This window comes from Macaca thibetana, chromosome 1 (genome assembly GCF_024542745.1).
Source record: "Macaca thibetana thibetana isolate TM-01 chromosome 1, ASM2454274v1, whole genome shotgun sequence".
Lineage (NCBI taxonomy): Eukaryota > Metazoa > Chordata > Mammalia > Primates > Cercopithecidae > Macaca > Macaca thibetana.
This window is the reverse complement of record NC_065578.1, coordinates 176,361,356-176,382,394: the sequence shown is the minus strand read 5'-3', so window position 1 is coordinate 176,382,394 and position 21,039 is coordinate 176,361,356. Positions and strand designations below refer to the sequence as shown.

General features: G+C 35.9%; 1 protein-coding gene across 1 annotated transcript in view; it reads left to right on the top strand.

The window, feature by feature from the left end:
* The window catches only part of PLA2G4A (phospholipase A2 group IVA), a 148,032-nt gene that overhangs the window by 78,933 nt on the left and 48,060 nt on the right, over nucleotides 1-21,039 (top strand). Inside the window, exons 7-9 of the mRNA XM_050783287.1 lie at nucleotides 1,244-1,385; nucleotides 13,714-13,850; nucleotides 20,218-20,440. Coding sequence (XP_050639244.1) covers nucleotides 1,244-1,385; nucleotides 13,714-13,850; nucleotides 20,218-20,440 — 502 coding nt within the window. The remainder of the gene's footprint in view (nucleotides 1-1,243; nucleotides 1,386-13,713; nucleotides 13,851-20,217; nucleotides 20,441-21,039) is intronic.

The window sequence follows — 21,039 nt, the reverse complement described above, 5'->3', positions numbered from 1 at the left end:
AAAATAAGTGTTTAAAATATTTTCATATCAGTTATTTTAATAATAGTATCATTAATAAATTCACTAGTGAAATTAATTTTTTGGTTATTAATTATACTTTCTCGTTTGGGAGGTACCTATATTTATCCTTTGGGAAGTAGTAATTAAACTATTATTTGTAATGATCAACTATGACCATAAGGAACATAGCTCAGAGGCTCAGCAGTCTCATTCTGTATTTTACAAGGAAGAAATATACTGAACTAACAGAAATGAGATTTAAAATTTATTTACAATTAAGGTAAGGCCTTTTATGAATGGTAAAGAGACATATTTTACTGGTGATAATTCTTGACTTCTACATTTTGGATTTATTCACATTCCAACGTAGGCCGACAGATTTTTAAAAAGTATTTTTAAATTCAGTAGTTGGTATTTAGACTTCAGTATTAAGATATTTCTTATATGTGGCATGGTGAAAGTACATCACATGTTTACTATGTGATCCTAACCTCTCAGAGCCATAGTTTTCTAATTTATAAAGCTGTAGTATATAATAATATATTGTATAATAATGTGTAGTGATTACTCCCATCGTTCTTGCAATGATTCATATGTAATACCTAATGTGGTTTCTGGCATAGTGTAGAGAAATTGCTACTGCCTTTATTAGCAAGATAACATATATATAATTTAAAGGGTTCTAAAGTCCTCTAGTTGTACACTTATTTGTGGTTATCTCAAGTTCTGTGATTAGAAGTTATTTTCTTTGTTAGAGGGGGGCATCCCTTATACAAGACAATTAATTAAGAATATTTCTGCAAATATGTTCCTCAGAATGCTGGCTCTTTGGGATGTTAGAAAGTAATTATCATGGTGGAATAGTGAAGGGTGGAGAGATAAGGGAAGGAATTCTTGGTCAAGTAAGTTTGGGAGATCCTGTGCCAAACAAATATAAACAGGGTTCTTTACTGAAGCACTTCCCAGTCTTTGTTATAATATTCAACCTATCAGGGGCTGTTTGTTTGCTTGTTTATCTGAAGCATTGAAAAGTCCTTTTTCTCTGAAAACATGGCGTGGAAAATGCTGCTTTAAGATAGCCATCATTTTATCCTCTTATTTTAGGTCCCTGCTTAGAAAATGGCTTGAGGGAAGCAGTCAGCATGTATCAGTGTGGCTCCTAGGGACTTGGAAGAGCCGGCTGGATGGGAAACCAGACCACTGGGAGCATTGGCTCATGACTTTAATCTGTTTGGTATTACAGCTCATGCCCAGACCTACGATTTAGTATGGCTCTGTGTGATCAGGAGAAGACTTTCAGACAACAGAGAAAAGAAAACATAAGGGAGAGCATGAAAAAACTCTTGGGTCCAAAGAATAGTGAAGGATTGAATTCTGCACGTGATGTGAGTTGGAAATTTTTCAAGTGTTGCTATACTTTAATAATAATTTATCTTGGACAATTTCCCCAAGAATTTTATCCAAATACGGCAATATTGAGATTGAGCATTATTCCTTTAGTTTTTTAAGGTAAGGTAAGTGATTTGTAAATGAAAACTCTTTGAGGAAGGTCATCACAAATAGTGCCTTAGTTGGTAACATTTATCAGCTATAGTTTTTATTTTTACTTTATATTTTAGAGCAGTGTTAAGTTCACAACAAAATTGAGCCAAAAGCACAGAGAGTTCCAATATGCTTCTTCTCCCTGCACAACCTCACAAGTTTAGTCAGGTTCTCCAGAGAAACAGAACCAAAAGATATACACAGTAGATATGAAGAGATTTATTATGAAACTTGGCTCACATGATTATGGAGGCCAGGCAGTCCCACGCTATACCATCTGCACACTGAAGAACCAGGAAAGCCAGTGGTACAATTTCGTCCAAGACAAAGATGCACCAATGGAGTAACTCCCAGTCAGAGGCTGGGCAGTTGGAGGGGGAGGTGGGAGTCTTGAAGTCTGAAGGTAGGAGAACCCACAGCAACAATGTCTAAGGGCAGGAGAAAGGGGATGTCTCAGCTCAAGGACAGAGAGACAATTGCTCGCCTTCCACCTTTTTGTTCTCCTCAGGCCCTCCAAGGATGGAATGATGTGTGCACCCATTGGCGAGGGTGGGTCTTCTTTACTCAGTGTGCTGATTCACATGTTTTTCTTTGGAAAACACCCTCATGAGCACCCCCAGAAAGAATGTTTTTCTAGTGATCTGAGTATCCTTTAGTCTGGTCAGGCTGATAAATAAAATTAACCATTATACTCCCCAACTATCAACATCCCACACCAGAGTAGTACATTTGTTACAATCAATGAACCCATATTGACACATCAGTATCACCCAGGTCCATAGTTTACGTTAGGTTCACTGTTGGTGGTCTACATTCTATGGGGTTTGGACAAATGTGTAATGACATGCATCCACCATCATAGTATCATACATAGTAGTTCACTGTCCTAAAAATCCTCTGTGCTCCACCTATTCATCTCTAATCCCTACCCCAAGACCACTGATACTTTTACTGTCTCCATAGCTTTGCCTTTTGTCAGTTTGCCTAATGTCGTATAGTTGGAATCATACAGTATGTAGCCTTTCCGGATAGGCTTCTTTCACTTAGTAATATGAATTTAAGTTTCCTCCATGTCTTTTCATCATTTAGATAGTGCATTTTATTTTAGTACTAAATATTATTCCATCATCTGGATGTACCACATTTTATTTACTTATTTAAATATATGTATTTCAAAAAGGCATACTTATGCATGAAATAGAATTTATTTTATCAATAGGAAAAATTTAGTCTAAAATATAAAAGGATTAAAATTAATTAATTTAAATGTAGGCTAAAATTAAACTGTGGAAATCATCATTATAGAACAAGAAGAAAACGCCATAAATCTTGTTAATGATGATGCGATTAACAAATGTAGGCACATGTGATGGGGAGAAAAAAGAAAATGTTCCAAATTCTTTATATTTTGTAGTAGAGTTTAATGATATTTAAAATTGACCAAATTGAAGGATCCTACTTTCAATATTTGCTTATAATATATTTGTATTCTAATATTTCTCTATAATTAGGATTATAAAAATCATTAAGATGAAGAAATGATTTATAATCCTAATTATGGAGAAATACTGGACTATAAATATAAACAAATATTGAAAGTAAAATCCTTCAATTGTACTTTGCTTTTTCTTTCCTTAAATTCCAGGAAAATGTAACATCCTTTATTATTCAATCATATATCTTATAATCTACTTTTTGGCTATCTATCCATCATTTATTTTATCTATGTATCTATCAATCACCTACCTAATCTACTTATCTATTTTTCTCTCTATATATCTGTCCATCTTTCTATCTGAAACCTACAAAGATTAATTGCTGCAATGATGCTCATCAAATGATAATGAAGTTTCTTGTTAGTGGCATATCAGGTAATCTTTTACTTATTTATTTAGTTGAGCTTTCCTGTTAATTGAATATGTCAAATGAATATAATTTATTTTCATAAAAATAATATTTTAATTAAATACATAAGTAAACATATATGTGCATAGTCTTATACACTCTTGAATTATTTCTTGTAGGAATTAATTTCATTAAATTTTTCCTAAAATAATTTCATAAGTAAATTAATTTCTTGGAATTCATTCTTGTAGGAATTTGAGATTATTGCAAATTAAGGGCAGAATACAGTTGGAAACGAGACATAAATTCTGAGTAAGGGAGCCAAATGATAACCCCATCCCACATGTGGTTGAAGATTTGCAAATATGTTTTAGGTGGGGGTAGGGTTCAAAAGCCAACCTACTGATGCTAGAGTGACTTGTGTTGTTATAGGAGCAGATTCTAAGATGAGATGCTGCTTAAGGGGAAGTTTTGCTTAAAGAAAACTAAGGAAACCTTCATTTAAGTTTATGTTAAAAAGAGAGAGACTTTTCTTTAATCCTGCATCTTTTTTTTTTTTTTTTTTTTTTTTTTTTTTTTTTTTTTGAGACAAGATCTGGCTTTGTTGCCCAGGCAGGAGTGCAGTGGGACAGTCATAGCTCACTGCATCATCAAACTCCTGGGCTCAAGTGATCCTCTTGCCTCAGCCTCCTAAGCAGCCAGGACTATGGGTGCATGCCACTACACCCAGAAAATTTATATTTATATATATATACACACACACATATATATACACACACACACATATATATACACACACACACATATATATATAATTATATATATATAATTTTTTTTCTAGAGATGAGATCTTGCTATATTTCCCAGGTTGGTCTCAAACTCCTGGGCTCAAGCAATCCTTACACTTCTGCCTGCCAAAGTGCTGGGATTACAAGCACAAGCCACCATGCCTGGCCAAATCCTGTATCTTGCTTGTCACCACAATAGATCCTTGTTAGAACTTGTGATTGTTTATCACGTCAGGCTAATTAGTTCTTGAAAAAACTGTCTTCTCTATACATTATTCAGAAATTTATAGCTTCTCTGAAGTTTTTAGTGTGTGTACGTGTGTTTCTTTTAATAGAGATAACTGTTCAGTAGCAATTCTATAACATTTTTCTTTTTGTTGCCATCCTTATTTGGTATTGGTATACCCTCAAAACAGAAAAATGATTTTACAAATTCTTTTCATTTCTAACATTTGTGATTTATTGAAATACTGTGCTAAGCGCTAGAGAAGAATAAAGCTGAGATGGCTAGCCCTGAGGAGTTACTTTCCTTAGTGATTTTAAAGCCTTCTTTGGAAGAATGATATTTAAGCAAACAAAACCCATGATGTGTTAAGTTCTTAATAAAGAGGTGTGAACTGAGGGATGCAAGTGATCACAAGAGGATGACTCACTCTCTGCAGCAGAGATGATAGAAATTTCTTTTAGAGTTGAAGACAGTTGGCCATGCCTTGAGGTATGAGCTTGCTAGAGGAAAAAGGAGGAAATTCATATTTCTTGTAAGTCATGATTGTCAACTTTATTTGAGAGATCATGCCTTGCAATCTCAGAGTTTCCCTGCCTAATTTCTTTCTATTTTATTTGCAACAATTATTTTCTTTACTGTTAATGGCTGACTACTTCTTGTTTCCCTCACAACAGATGGACTTCTCTCCTAATGATAGAGAAATAAAAAGTTAGGAGATGACAAATCCTTCATTTCTTGCTATAAAATTGACATACTCCATAACCGATGGCTGTCCTTTGCAACCTGCCTCCTAGTCCAATAGAAAAAATACTCCCTTTGCTTTCAAATGCAGATATCCATCAGATATGGATCCGAAGCTCCTCTTGAGAACCCCAATATATCTGTTATTCATATTTTCCCAGATCACTCTCAACCTGTATTGTCAGCATCTACCTCCGTGTGGATATTTCCTATAAAAATATAAACATGTTCTAAACTCAGATATAAAAAGAAAATAAAGAACAAAAAACATTTCCTGGATTCTGTATTCTCTCCTCCCTTCTGCTCTATTTCTCTCCTTACCTTCACAAACGTTTCCAACATTTTTTATACAAACTTATTCTACCTCCTTTAGACACCAGTACTAATAAATGCACAGGGTCTTGTTCTTGCCCTATCTTAACTAACCTTACAGCTGCAAATGACAGATGTCTCCTTACATTTCGAAACATTGTCTACTCTTCACTTACTCCCTTTTCATGGTCTTCATCATGCCTCTTTGGTGTTCTTTACCAGCTCTTCTTCATCTGAGCATTCCTTACCTATAGTAGTTCCTCAAGTCATAGTCCTAGGTCCTCTTTCTCCTCATTCTAGTTCTTTCTTTCATGTTTTGAGACAGTTTCGCTTTGTCATTCAGGCTGCAGTGCAGCGGCACCATCTTGGCTCACTGAAGCCTCGATTTCTTGGGTTCAAGTGATCCTTCTGCCTCGACCTCCCAAAGTGCTGGGACTATGGGGTTCATGCCACCATGCTCCGTGAGAAATATGTTTTTCTAGGCAATTGAGATTTAAATCTAGGATTCTGAGTCAGGGTATGGTGGCTCTCACCTGTAATCCCAGCATTTTGGGAGGCCGAGGCAGGAGGATCAAAACCGGCCCGGTCAACATGGTGAAAACCCATGTCTACAAAAAATACAAAAAAATTAGGTGTGGTGGTGTGCACCCGTGGTCCTAGCTACTTGGGAGGCTGAGGCAGGAGGATCACTTGAACCCAGGAAGTAGGGGCTGCAGTGAGCCAAGATGCTGCCACTGTACTCTAGCCTGGGTGACGAAGTGAGACCTTGTCTCAAACAACAACAACAACAATAACAACAACAACAAGAAATTTCTCTCTGGCCTATGATGTCGCCCAACACCTGTGTGCTAGGGACATGCATATCAACAACTTAGAACCGCTCTTCTGAGCTTCAGACCTAAATATCTACACACTTACTTGATTTCTTTACATGTATTCCTCCCAGCATCTCAAACTCAGCCTATCTAAATCTGAACGCAATGTCTTGTCTTTCTCTGTGCCTTGTATAGAGAGGACTTACATATGTTTGTGTATTTAGAGGACTTGTACTTGTCTTCCCTCTTCCCACTTTCTTTTTATAATGAATTCAGAGTGAACGTCTCAAAACAGAAATCTAATTCAGTCCGTCCCAAGCTTAAAATCCTTCCACTGCTCTTAGACTCTTAGCTCCATAGCTTCTTTCTAGCTTCATTTTTGCCAGTTTATCCCAAGTTTCTCTACTCCCTCCCAGTAAGCACCTCTTAGTTCTCTGTCTCTGCAGAATCTTTTCCCGGTTGGAGGTCTCCTGTACAGTGCTTCCTCTCACCGCAATAGGCTTCCCCTATACAACCCCTCTCTCCACTTCACCCCACTTTTAGCTAACACTCTCCTATTCTTTAATGAGCACACAGATAATTTCTTCTGAGACTCTCCCAAATCATCTCCTCCCTCCTTACCCCTAAGTCTAAATTAGTTCTCTCAGTATACTCTCTTATGGCATATATGAACATTCTCTTCTCATCATTTCCCATGCTTGTACTTAAAAAAACTTCTTGTAAAAATATTGGTGAGTGTGATTGTTTTCTCCATTAGAATTTAAGTTTTGTGAGGGCCAGGACAATATCTGTGTTATTCATTTCTATATTTCAAACACCTAGCATAGTTCCTAGTATGGTAGATCCTTGGTGAATATTTTGTTGTATGTATCAGGGCACAGATTTAGTCTTTGTATGCATGGAGTAGCTTTGCTAGAGAGAGGTCACAGTTTTGAAACAGGAACACCAGTATCAGGTTGCTAGGGAAACACTGGTTAAGGAGAAGGTTTTGATGAGATCTTGGCTTAGACTCTTGAGTTAGAAATTCATGTAGGACACACTGGCTGGCATTTTTTCTTAGGTTCTTATTTTCAAAAAGTAAGTTTCTGCTGCCACCTCTAGTCACTCCTCCTTCTGTGGAAATGATTAGTAAGTCTTCCTGGGAAAATATAACTTCACTTCGTGTTCATACAAATGACGGTAAAATAACTTTTCTGCAACAGATGGGGAATGAGGTAATTATGCTTTTTCTCTGTGCTGTCCTTCAAAAAATATTAAATTCATGTGTTTGGAAGTCATTTATGAAATTAAAACTTTTGTTGTTGCTTTTCTTAGTTTCAGTCCACACTGTTCTCTCTTGGCAGAAATAATCAGTTTAGAAGTTATCAGCACCACCCATTCCCATAACAAAAGTAACATTTTCCTATTTTTATGTTACTTCTTGGATCTCTTAACTTTCCACATCCTTTGTCCCCTATCAAAGTCTTCACTTTCTGTTCAGTACTGGCCAGTTGGCCTCCTTAAGGTATGGAAGAATGGGCTGTTGTGGCAGTTTGCACAACGAACGAGAACAGTCCTATTCATCTCAATACAAACAGACAGTATCCAGGTTAGACCTCAAAGTTGAATTAAATGTTGAATGAATTTGGGCAGTATATATTTGGAAACTTTGTTTTACCTTTGTGCTTCACTTGTAAAATGATGACAATGTCTCCTGTTGGGGTAAGGGGATGAGTACTGATGCTCATAAAGTGTCCAGCAAAATGTATAGGGGCGCATAATAGTTGCTCAGTAAAACAGTAATATTATACATATTCTTGGGTGCTGCCATTCTGTGGCATAACACTCGTTGTCAATAATTGTTAAATTTACCATGGCCTAGTTTTTTTAATTAGTTTTCCTGCCTGTATACTGAACTAGTCAAATAGTTAAGGTTTTTTAAAGTCTAAGAGTTTATTCTCTTAAGTACTGAGATTTTTTTAAAAAATATTGATTTTGTTTATGTAGATGGAAATCTTCCTGAAATGTGTAATTTCTTGCTCAGACTGAACCAATTTGGGCATTCTCAGGCCTGCTTCCTTTGCATTCAGCTGCCACTGTTCTGTGCCCTGTGTGGCCGCTTGAAGTGACTTCTTCACACCGCCCTTTTCTCTTTCAACTTTGTTGCTCTGGAATTCAAATCTGATAAACCAACTTGCTATTAGAACAGTGTCTCTAATTAATATAATTTCTTTATGAGAAGAGGGCTAAGATCTTTTCTTTGAGCAAGATACATGACTTTGTGTATGGGGATTTTTGGTGTATTTTGGTAGTTCAGAAGCCACTTTTTAAAATGTTCTTGTTCTAAAATAGTTTTTGGTCAGATGAAGTTTTCAGATTGTGGTTGTGTCTATGAAGTGAAATGTCACTATCCAGTCTCTAGGTCCCCTAAAAACTAGCTATATATAACATAACAAGGTTGGTTGGGGGAGTATAATCTGGAATGAGAGTAGTAAAGAAATGAAAGTAGAAAAGAATCTTCTTGTTGTCAGAGTATAAAAGAGATAATGCTTTTTCTTAAGGAAGACTATAAGGACCATATTTCAGTTTAAACAAATAGACAGCTTTGGATGAAAATAGAAGTAAAATATGGGCCTTCAGTAATTAATTCTCCGAGTGCCACTTGGTACTTACATTTGTCATATAAGTTAAGTGAAAGGCCAGAGAAACAGGGATCATCTAGTTGGGGAGGGAGAGGCAGAGCAAGACAGTTTCTGAAGGAGATAAGAGAGATCAACCTTGAGTTGTCAATAAGCATTGCCATTCCTGTTTTTCTGCTTTCCTTCATCGAGAATATTTTCCCATCTCTTTTCACCTTCATTCTGACAATGGCACTCTGTACTATCAATCTTTATTCCTCTTTCAGATGGTAAATATCGAAAGACAGGCAGTGGAGGGCTCCCTTTAGTGGAGTATAGGAACAGGAACTGAGCAGGCCTGGGCTTGCAAAGGTCAGGTTTCAGGAATCAAGAAATGGAGCTGAATTTTTCTTATCTGAGGAAGTGGTGGGATATAAACAGCCACGGAATAAAACAGAGCTGGAAATTGGTCTAACTGGTCTAGAGAGTAGGTTAGATGTCCAAGGGGCCCAGACTGCAGTCAGCAAGGTGGTGCACTCTGAGGGGCTCAAAGCCCTTGACTGCTGAGAAATAGAAGCTGTGAGGGAAACAGGGTCCAGGAGAGGCAAGCAAATATCCGCATGTCAGAAGCAATGGAGAGGCATGTAAGAGCAAGTGCTAGATTTGCTGCCGATGTTGTTGCTTACTTTGAGTAAGCAGATTATCCTTACTATTATAATGTGGGTGGGCCTCATCCAATCCATTCAAGGCCTGAATATGACAAAAAGGCTTGCCTCACTGAGCAGGAGGGAATTCTCCAGCTGACTTCCCTTGGACTTCCATCTGCACCATAGGCTCTCCTGGGTATGGAGCTCGCCAGCTCATTTTGCAGATTTGGACTCATCTGGTCTCAATGGTGTGAGACAATTCATTATAATAAATCTCTGTCTATATATCTACTCATCCTGTTGGTTCTGTTTCTTTGAAGAACCCTGACTAATATGGGGGCCAAGGAGAGAAATGTATTTATCTAACTCTCTATGACAAATAAAAATATTCTTGAATACTTCAGAATTTTCTTTTGAAAGGGAGGCAATTAATAATGTCAGTAAGTTTATGTGCCAGGATAATTAAATCAAAACACAAAGTTTTTGGTAAACAAAAACTCATTTCCCATAATCCTATGAAGGAAGTATGAGAAATATTTATTGACATCATTTATATCTAAATATTAGTGATACTAGGTCCAAATATAACCCCAAACCTTCTCAGGAACACATATTTGATTCTCTTAAATTAGATCTATGACTAACAGCTGAACCATATAACTTTCGTATTATTTCTTTGAACATTATTTCAGAATGAGCAAGACTATTAAAACTCTAAACTTAATCTTTGTTTATTATGTAAAATTGTCCTGACATTATTTGAAGTGATACATAATTTGAAATATAGTTTGACGAAGCATCAGTGCTTTCACTCCATAAAGGTTACCCCTTTCATTCTGAGCAATGACAAAGGAAAGAGCCAGGAATTTTGGTGCCAGACATACCTCAGCTCAAATCCTGGTTGTACTACTTATTAGCTATTAGTTGTTATCTGCACTCCTCACTTGAAAAATGAAACAAACAATGATTTCCTTTTGAGAGCTGGGAAGAGTAAATGAAATAAATTGTGTGAGAGTGTCCGTGAGAGAGTGCAAGGCACATACGATATGTTCTTGACAAATCTAATTTCCCATTCTTTGTTATAGTTCATAGTTATAATTTTATAGTTTTATAATTCATGTTACTGTAGGTGTTACAGAATCTAGAATGTTACTAGTCACTAAAAGCTTCAAGATCAATATTTTTCTACATTAATATATCAAGATCGATACTTTTATAATAAGTAAACTGAGCACAGAGGATTTTCTTGGCCTTAGGACACAGCATTAGTTGGGGAAAAGTAGGGGCTATTTGTTTTGAGAGACAAAGTAGAGCATAGTGAAATAATAGCTTTGTTATATGGCAGACCCAACTTTGACTCCAAATACTACTTTCTAGCTTTGTGACATTGGAAAAAAATATATTCTTTGTGTTTTAAATTGCTTTATTTTTAAAAATGGGGTTATAGGCCCAGTGTGGTGGCCCATGCTTGTAATCCCAGCACGTTGGGAGGCTTAGGCAACACGGCAAATCCCCATCTCTATGCCAGTACACTCCAACCTGAGTGACAGAGAGAGACTCCAGTGTGGGTGAGAGAGAGACCCTGTCTCAAAAACAAAACAAACAAACAAACGGAGTAATAATATGTACTGATAGGTTATGAAAATTAAATGATATAATATAAATGCATACTTAACAAATGAAGGTAATTATAATCTGCACAGTCAATTATTTGATTATTCAACTTTATATACAAATATCTGACATTTTCCTTCCCCTGATGACAACAGAAGTATCTGAATTAAAACCGTGACCTGAAAACCTCCTTCAGAATTACTTCAAAGCGATAATGAGAACAGTAGGATACCTAACGCACGAATTGCAGTTTAACAGGAGACTGTTTCCAGAAAATTCCAAGCAATGTACCATATGCATCTTCAGTGTGTGTCGCACTGTTGGCATTTGAAGAAGTACATCTGGGAGGTTGTTTTCTCGGGATTAGAGAAGCTCTTAAGTTCATTTTTCTAGTTTATCTTATTAAATCTCATGTTGAATAACAGTGCAGGCTGTTGGCTGTGTGTTGAACAGTATGATCTGCTACTAAGATTTTTTTTTCTCTATTCTGAACTACCTGATTTGTATTGGATTGGTTATTTTTAATAATACAATGCTACAATTAACCATACCTAGACTCAAATGCCCCCAAATATTTTTTGAATACGAACAACCTTCCATGTTTTACAGTATTAATCTTGAAATTGCTTTTCCTCAATGCCCTTCATAATCCTATTTTCCCAATTCCCTAATATACACCTGCTACAATACTAAGACCCCAAGTAGTTTGGTTCCCAAATCACATACCCTTTCCTGCTTATGCCTATCTTGACCTGAACCCTAGGCCCAGAACTGAGCACATAGCAATGTTGAATGCTTGCTTTTATTGTTATTATTATTCTTCTTATACTGCCTGCAAACTCAACCCCCTTTCAAGGCTGAATTCAAATCCCTCCTTTTCATTTTAACTTCATATCTAGCTTTCTTATAACTACTGCTGCACCTAATACTTTATTGTACTCTATTCATCCTCTGTATAACGTACTTTAGTTTCCTACCTTAGCTTTATTTCCCCCTCCAGACAAGCTTTTAAGGACTTACATATTTTACTTTATTTACAGTTTAAAAATCTGTGTTTGAGAGCATGGTGTTTATACAAACCCATATACATCTATATAAAGATACACAGACATACACACATATACACATACATACATACACAGGTTCAAAGCCATTTAGATCCTTCCATTGCACTGCACTTGTAGAGTGTGCTTTCATTATGAGGTTTCCAGTTTGCATGTAGTTTGATGCCTAGTGTTTTTTGATTTGAGACCACTTGTTAGAGTACAGCTCTGGGTCAGGAATTTAGTCCTAGGTGTTCTACTATTCACTGCTCTAACTCTAATAAGATCTGGACTCTGCAGATTTCTCTTTCCCAATTTAAAGGATACATGTTTGCTAGTATTATTATTATTATTATTATACTGCCTATATACTCAACCGCCTTTCAAGGCTTAATTCAAATCCTTCCCCTTTGTTCTAAATTCTTATCTGGCTTCCTTACAACTACTATCTCTTATGACTATACAATCTTTTTGGTCCTTCTGGTTGTAAAATAATCATTCCATGAATATATGTATACGTCATATTGATAAGTGGCCACTCAGGGATCAGGTGCCAATACTTGAAACACAATGCGTTCATGTTGTGTTTTCAGCATTTCTAAGACTGAGCACACTGTTTCTTCCTTCACCTAACTTCATGCCTTGGGATTCTTGTTCTGGGTAATGATAGCATCATCTGCTTAAGAGCAAAGCTAGAAACCCTAAGTCTGACCACCCACCTTCCTCTCTTTTACTGCTAACATCAGATCGGTCACCAGATGTTAAAGATGCTCTCTGTAAATGTAACCGGAAGGCAAGGGGCTTACTCAACTACGAATTACCAACTAGTAGATCTTACACAAGTAGCATAATCAGTATAGAACTTTCATCTGCAAAACCAGCAAATACTTTCCTTCTGCTCACCTTACATGATTTATGAGAGTTAAATAAAACAATGTCCCTGAAAGCAAGTCAAAAATTTGCAAAAGGTTGGACACATATAGAGTATTATTATTATTAAACAGAGTAAGTTGGTCATTTTAATAACTTTTTTTTCTAATAGACGTTGCTTTTTTTTGTTTTCTTATATGAAACATTCTTTTCTTTTTCTTTTTGAGACGGAGTCTTGCTCTGTTGCCCAGGCTAGAGTGCAATGGCACGATCTTGGCTCACTGCAACATCTGCTTCCTGGGTTCAAGCAAGTCTCCTGCTTCAGCCTCCCAAGTAGCTCGGATTACAGGTGCCTGCCAGCACGCCCAGCTATTTTTTATTTTGTATTTTTAGTAGAGATGGGGTTTCACCATGTTGGTCAGGCTGGTCTCAAGCTCCTGACCTCAGGTGATCCACCTGCCTCAGCCTCCCAAAGTGCTGGGATTACAGGTGTGAGCCATTGCACCAGGCCTTATTTTCTTCCTTTAAAAAATTAGGCATTACTAAAGTATGAAGTTAACTTACACTTCTTTGGGACAAAATATGGGATGTATAACATAAAGATTGAGACTAAAGGGAACTGTATTTTATGATTTTTACTTTGTGTACAAATCTCTCTGTTGCATCATTTCAGGTGCCTGTGGTAGCCATATTGGGTTCAGGTGGGGGTTTCCGAGCCATGGTGGGATTCTCTGGTGTGATGAAGGCATTATACGAATCAGGAATTCTGGATTGTGCTACCTACATTGCTGGTCTTTCTGGCTCCACCTGGTTAGTATGCATTTTTAATTTTAGTTTTATAACTTTAAATATTTAGGATGTATCTAACTCAAGCGCTAGAACAGAAAAGGGGATTTAGAAAATTGATCATTAACTTTAAATTACAAAACTTTCCAGTTTGATACCACAATCTTCTTTAAACGATTTTTTAAAAGACAAATCCATATTTAATAATAACTTTTTGTTACAAATTTGCTTCTTTTAAGCCACTTTGTAACTTAAAATGTAGTTAAAACATAAAATAAAAAAGACTAATTGAAAATAATTCTAGATAAAAATAGAAGTGGAACAACATACTCCACCCATAATTAATTTAATCTTCTTATAATTTGCTGATTTGTAGTCCTTCAGTGAACACGTCTAAGTCTACATGATTCACAACATATTCATTTTCTTCTTTAGGGCAAATAGAATAAGATGCAAGATACCATAGTATACAGAACAAAGAAAACAATTTTTTGAATATAGACATATAATGTATTTCATTGATTTTCATCTAAATATGAAATTAGTCCTTTAAATGTATTTAAACTCAGCTAAATTTAGGTGGAGACTTAAAACATCCATATGTATAATACCTGTACCCTGTAGGTTTTCACAAATATATTTATAAAACATTTTCAAAGAAGATACTACATACTTTTTGGTTTGCTTACCTCACATAAGCACATTGAAAATCAAAAGAAAAGTCCTTGCTCACATGTCTCAAATAAGAGTATCACCTTATTACTAAAGATCTGTCTTGGACTTAAAAGGCCTTTCTAGTCATTTGGCCATGGCGAAACTCATCTATCAGAATATCGTATTATATATGTCTAGCATTTTAAAGTTTCTGTGTCATTTTATCTTGTGAGAAGGGTATGAGTTTATTCATTTTTATGCTAAAGAAAATTTGACTTAGAAACCAAATTATTTGTCCAACATCACTAGTAGAGCTAGCATATAGACTCAGGCTTTTGATCTGTTATTCTGAGTGCTTTCTACTAAACCACACTCTTTTCTGGGACATCTATATATTTTACAGAGAGTTTCACATTTAAATAATCTACAGTTTCTTAAATGTTTTGAATCAGATTATTTAGTCATGAAACAAAAACGTAGAGCCATCGTTGCCGTCTTCTCTATATGTACCCTCAAAATGATTTATTTCTTCTGAAGGAAGGGTGTAGCCCATCATTATTCTTTCCCTTGAAGGAAAGAGCAGGCATCTGCCTGTTCAATGAGTAATGTGTTAGAAAATCTTGGACCCTTACATTAGTTCGCCTACTCAATCATTTTGTTATTATTCTTTGAGTGGTGTTCTTTCTTTGTACTCACTATTTATTAGATCCCTGTTGTCCATCACTGACAACTGTAAGAAGTTTACTTTCTTAAACTCATCTAATAAAGCAAGACTAGACCTTGAGTGCTGATTTGGGGATATAATTGTGTATGTGTGAGCTTGATTAGAGCTATAGTCATTGCTTTGGTTATAGATTTGGTGCAATATCTTCTTACATTCTCCTGTCAGTAAACAAGTCCTGTAAAATGTAATTAAAAGGATTTTAAGGGGTGCACACACATTTTTATATATATATATATACACACACACACACATATATATATAGTAATTAAAAGGACTTTAAATGTGCACACACATACACACACACATATGTATACTTCTACTCTATCTTTCACAGTCTTATTTCCTTAAAGATCAGCGTTTCCCTTTTTATTTCATTTCCTTAAAATGTTGCTCATTCCTTGTAATAAATTTTCACTCATAGACCACTTAATTTGCAAAGTTCTTATTTTCCTTGACTTCTCAGGGTATGTGGAGTTGGTGAGGGAGGGATTGGATATTGAGACATTTCACACATTGATTTGTCCTTTTTTCTAATTGTTCCTATCATGCCTTTTTGGTTTTATTTCATCCTCTCTGATTGGTCCCTCCTCCATATATTGTCCCTACCACTTCCACAGTTTCTCTCCTTAATGTGGGCTTTCCCTCAGGGCTTCTCTTTTGGTCTATTATATCAATATGTTCTCCCTAGGTAATTCCACCAACTTCTACCATTTTATTTATTACCACCAAGAATTTAATTCATGGAACCCTGTAACACTCCAAAACTTCATAGATAAAAAGAAAATAAAACCCTAATAGAGACTGCAAATAACCTGTCATAGAGGAGAATCAAGTAAAAGATGGGATCTAGAGGGAAGGATGCTTCAAGAAGGAATGGATGTTTTAATAATGTTGAAAATCTGTAAAAGCTTAGCAAAGGATTGGGTTTGGTTAGTTGTTTTAGCAGGAACCACTAGTAAAAGTAATTAAAAGATACTTTTGGGGGCTGGGTGTGGTGGTTCATGCCTGTAATTCCAGCACTTTGGGAGGCCAAAGCGGGTGGATCATCTGAGGTCGGGAGTTCCAGACCAGCCTGACCAATATGGAGAAAACCCGTCTCTACTAAAAATACAAAAAATTTAGCTGGGCATGGTGGTGCATGCCTGTAATCTCAGCTACTTGGGAGGCTGAGGCAGGAGAATCACTTGAACCCGGGAAGCGGAGGTTGCAGTGAACCAAGATTGCACCAGCGTGGGCAACAAGAGAGAAATTCCATCTCAAAAAAAAAAAAAAAAAAAAAAGATACTTTTGAGCATGAGATTGTAAAAAATAAGTGAATAAAACATGAAAGCACAAAAAATAGGCATGTGAACCTCATAAAAGCCATCTATTATTTCAAGTACTTTGTTTGGAAAGGGAAGAAAGGAGCTCAGTCATTGTTTGAAGGGAACATAGGGCCCAGGGAAGGGTTTTTATTATTTTTTTTCAGAACTTAAGAGAGTTGAGCATTTTTGTAGGTGTCTGAGGTGTAGGAAATAATGTAGAGGGATAGATGGAAGATAAAGAAATAGAAGGATCATAGATAGAAAAAGACTCCGGCAGAGACAGGACACAAGATGGAAAGCACAGGTGAAGGTGTTAACCAGTGAAAGAAGAGATGCTTTCTTACCAGAAGAAAAAGTGGTCAGAATGATTCATGCTCACAGTTCTCTCTTAAAAAGTACAGGTGAGAAGGTAAAAAGTTCAAAGGAAGGAATTCGGAAAGACTTGGAAAAACACATTACACTTCTATGTTGTGTAACCTTTTATATTCTGCTGATACATGGCCATTATTTGGTATAAGTGAGGTAATACGGAAATATCTGGAGAAGCCCTGGACCTCCCAGAAAGTTTCCTGTGATCACAAAAGAGAATTTTAGGTAGGACAAAGCTTCCCTTATATCTGCTACTACCTTTATGGTAATTACTTCTGAAATTAATTTTGGATGATAGTTGTGATTCATTAAATGTAAATATTAGCCAACCTGGAGACCTGAAATAAGTGAACTAAAAAACCAGGACAGTAATCCTGTTTTCTTTTACTCAGGATTAGTACAGCTTTCTTCCTCAGCTGTTCTTTTATAGCATGGTAAGGGGCTATTGGATGTTGACTGCCAAATTTGTACAGTATTATCATCTAAAAAGAAGTGAGAGCAGCTCTGCATCTGTAGACAACATGGTCCAATTTATTGAACCAACTAAAATAGTTTTTGAGAGTGAGAACTTTCAGCTTAACAGTATGAAAAATTCTTGAAACAATGAAAAAAGAAACAATAACAAAAATTGTCATATAAGGTGTGACAGGATCAAAGGTCAAGATATGTGTTAGAGAAAATTTGTTGTTTAAGGACTCAGCTTGTCTTGTTCCCTAATGAATCTCTCTTACCTAGCACAGTGCCTGACTTTCCATAGGTCACAGTTGCTTAATCACTAAATGAAGAAATGTGTTAAGTAAGTAACTGCATTTTATGGGAAAATTAATTTAGGGGTTTTTAAAGGGTTTTAAGATATTTGCTTAACAGATGTTGAGAGTCTCTCAAGTCATTCCAAATCTTAGTTGCAGATGAGAATCACTTCTGCACTTTTTAAGCACAAAAATTCTAAATGTTTCACCCTAAATGTTTACCCGTGAAGGTTCGGATTCAGCAAGTCCGGTGGTTAGCTACTGATATTTTAAAACATTGACCATTTGATTTGGAGACAGGGATTGAACTGAGCATCGCTTCCTCTCTGGCATGATTTAGATTTAAAGTGTCACACAATCTAAAATGCATTTAGATAAAAAGAATGAGGTGTCTTATCATATAAATATGTTGAAAAACTTGAGGCAAATATTTCCAGATTTTTATGTAAATAAACCTAAGACCCTTTCATTCATTAATTAACTAATTTATAGAGGCCCTGCTATGTCTAAGCTACTGTCTTTTTGAAAATTGACTGGCATAATTGGGAAACATTATTGATAAAGAGATGAAAATTAAGGCTTAACTATAGAGTTAAAAATTGGGGTGATACTTGTATGTTTTATTTTTTTACTTTTTGAGATAGTTTCACTCAGATGTAACTGCAGGGACACCATGAAAAGATTATCCAACTCAGCTTGTGAATTCTAAGGAATATGTGTCATAAATACTGAACAAGCAGAGACCATTAACCCAATGCCAATTGTTGAAGTATTCTAGGTTTTTCAGTTTCTCACCAGGGTTTGTATTTCCAAGCCAACTGCTTCATGAGAGGGGAAGAGAGAAAGAGAGAAAGAGAGAGTGAGAATACACCAGATTACCTCAACCTTCAGAGAGCATATTGTGCATTTATTAAAAGTATGAGAAGGTCCAGAATATCATATCTTTGTTGATTTGGATAAATCACATAGTAGACTTTGGAATAACTATAGGAATAAATGAACTGTGTGTCTTTCAAGTATTCAAAGCTGCATTTTTATAGATATTTGGTGATTATACTAAGTTGAGTTGAGCAAGTCCATTTGATTTATCATTACCACATGTTGAGGAAACTGTTTCAAATTCAATTTGTTGTATAAAAAATTTTAAGTTTTTTTTTTCTGCACATGTATTCCATTGTGGGTCTGTTACTCTCCATTTATTAACTGATAATTATTCTCAGTTTGTTTCCAAGGAACTCAAACCTAATAAGGAATTATAATTTATTGTGAAATGGGAATAGTTTGGTCTCTAAAAACTGAAGTCTTGTATAATAGACTAAAAAAAAAAGCCTATCAGGGAGAGGACAAATTGTGAATTCCAGTTCTGCTGTTATAAACTGGGGAGTATGAGCATGTTATTTAAATTTCCCAATGCTCTCTTTCCTGATAATTAAAATAGAATATTTGAAAGCCATTGTGAGTCTTCAAGACAACAGCTTATGAACAATTAACCAACACAGTGTCCAGAATATAGTTGGGGCCTAACAAGAATTAGTTTTCTCCCCTCGAAGGTACGATAACCATTATAATAGACATTTTGATTTGAATCCCAAGGAAATAAGAGATTAAAACATGTGCTATTTTCTCCTTGGTTGGATGAAGTGATGGAGTGTTTACATATTCTATTTTTATTTTGTTATGTGAGTTTCCTAAGCTGTGCTTGTAATATGCCAGACATTAACTAGTCACTGAGGCTAAAAAAGATGAATAAACAAAATTTATTTCATGAAGGAGGAGGACACAATTTATTGAGGGAAACAGATAAGAAAATGAGTAATTAATAGTCAGCATGAGATCCACCATACTAGAGGTATTGGTTCACAGGCAGGAGCACCACAACTGAATATTTATTATCTAGATATCAAATATCAATGTTCATGGTGATTTCCAGTTTTACCAGAAGTGGCCAAATGGCTGGCAGCCAAGAGGCTTCATAAGAAAGCATTTACTTTAAAGACCTTATTTCTCTTTAGGATTTTGCCTTCAGATTCATATGTTCAGAAATTTAGAGACCTACTGCTGACAGGGTTTGAGATTTTTGTCTAGTTGGCCAATGGATAATTAAGGAAAAAAAAAATTTGTTAAGGGAATTAAGAATTTACAATAGTTGGGACAACACATTTTCTACCTGTAGATAATCATCATAGAAATTTAGATGATCAGATTCCTTGACTAGTCTTGTAGCCAGACAAGTCAGTTCATTTACATGACTCAGATGTGCTCTGTCATCAGTCTCTAACAGTCTGATAGAGATAACCCATTCCTGACACACTAGATAATGGACAGTAGGCCTAGTAGGGCACCCTCTCTCTTAGACTGTGGATGAAAGTTCAGTGTTTCCTCTGACACCCCTTTTTTACTTTGCCTTCATGGTAGACCAACTCCTTTCTGATTAACACGTTCTTTTCTTAAATGTTTTAATATCTGCAATCAGATAATGAAGTGAACCAAATATATCCACCATGCTTTATTTACAGAGTGTGCCTACTTTCTTTGGAGACTGCTGTGTCATGCCCTTTGTCTTTACTGATTGTGTTTTGTTTTCTGTATAGGTACATGTCAACCTTGTATTCTCACCCTGATTTTCCAGAGAAAGGGCCAGAGGAGATTAATGAAGAACTAATGAAAAATGTTAGTCACAACCCCCTTTTACTTCTCACACCACAGAAAGTTAAAAGATATGTTGAGTCTTTATGGAAGAAGAAAAGCTCTGGACAACCTGTCACCTTTACTGATATCTTTGGGATGTTAATAGGAGAAACACTAATTCATAATGTAAGTTACAGTTCAGTCTACATTACTTTTATAACAAGTAGACAGGACATATTATAATATTATATTTTAAATAAAAGAAAACGTAATACATTTTATAGAAGTCACTGGACTCTACTTATTCGTCCAACTATGTGTACTAAGCCCATTCTCCCCACCAGAGATTATAATTCTTCTACCTTTCAACTAGTGCTTACTAATTCATTCCAATCATGTAAAGGTTTTGAATGTGTGAGGAAATGCTTTTGTATTACTTTTCTCTGGGAAAAAAAAAAAAAAAAAAAAAGGAAAAATTCACATTTTAACCCTTAACTGCCCGTTCCCTCCAAGAATGGTAACATTTTTAGATGAGGAAGAATGAAGTTTGCCTGAACAGAGTCAAGAAAGGAAGGGATCATAGAACAGACTCGCTTGATACATGAGTAAATTGATATTTCCTTGAAGATGAAGCAGAGGAGAGCCTGTGACAGGGGGTCCAGGGGCTAAGTGTCTTCCAGGCTCCACAGTTGCTAATTCATTCTCCAGTTCAGATGTAGATGTAGTCTCTAGAGTTATGATGATTTTTTAAATGAAGATAGTTACTTCCATAGAGCTTATTTTTT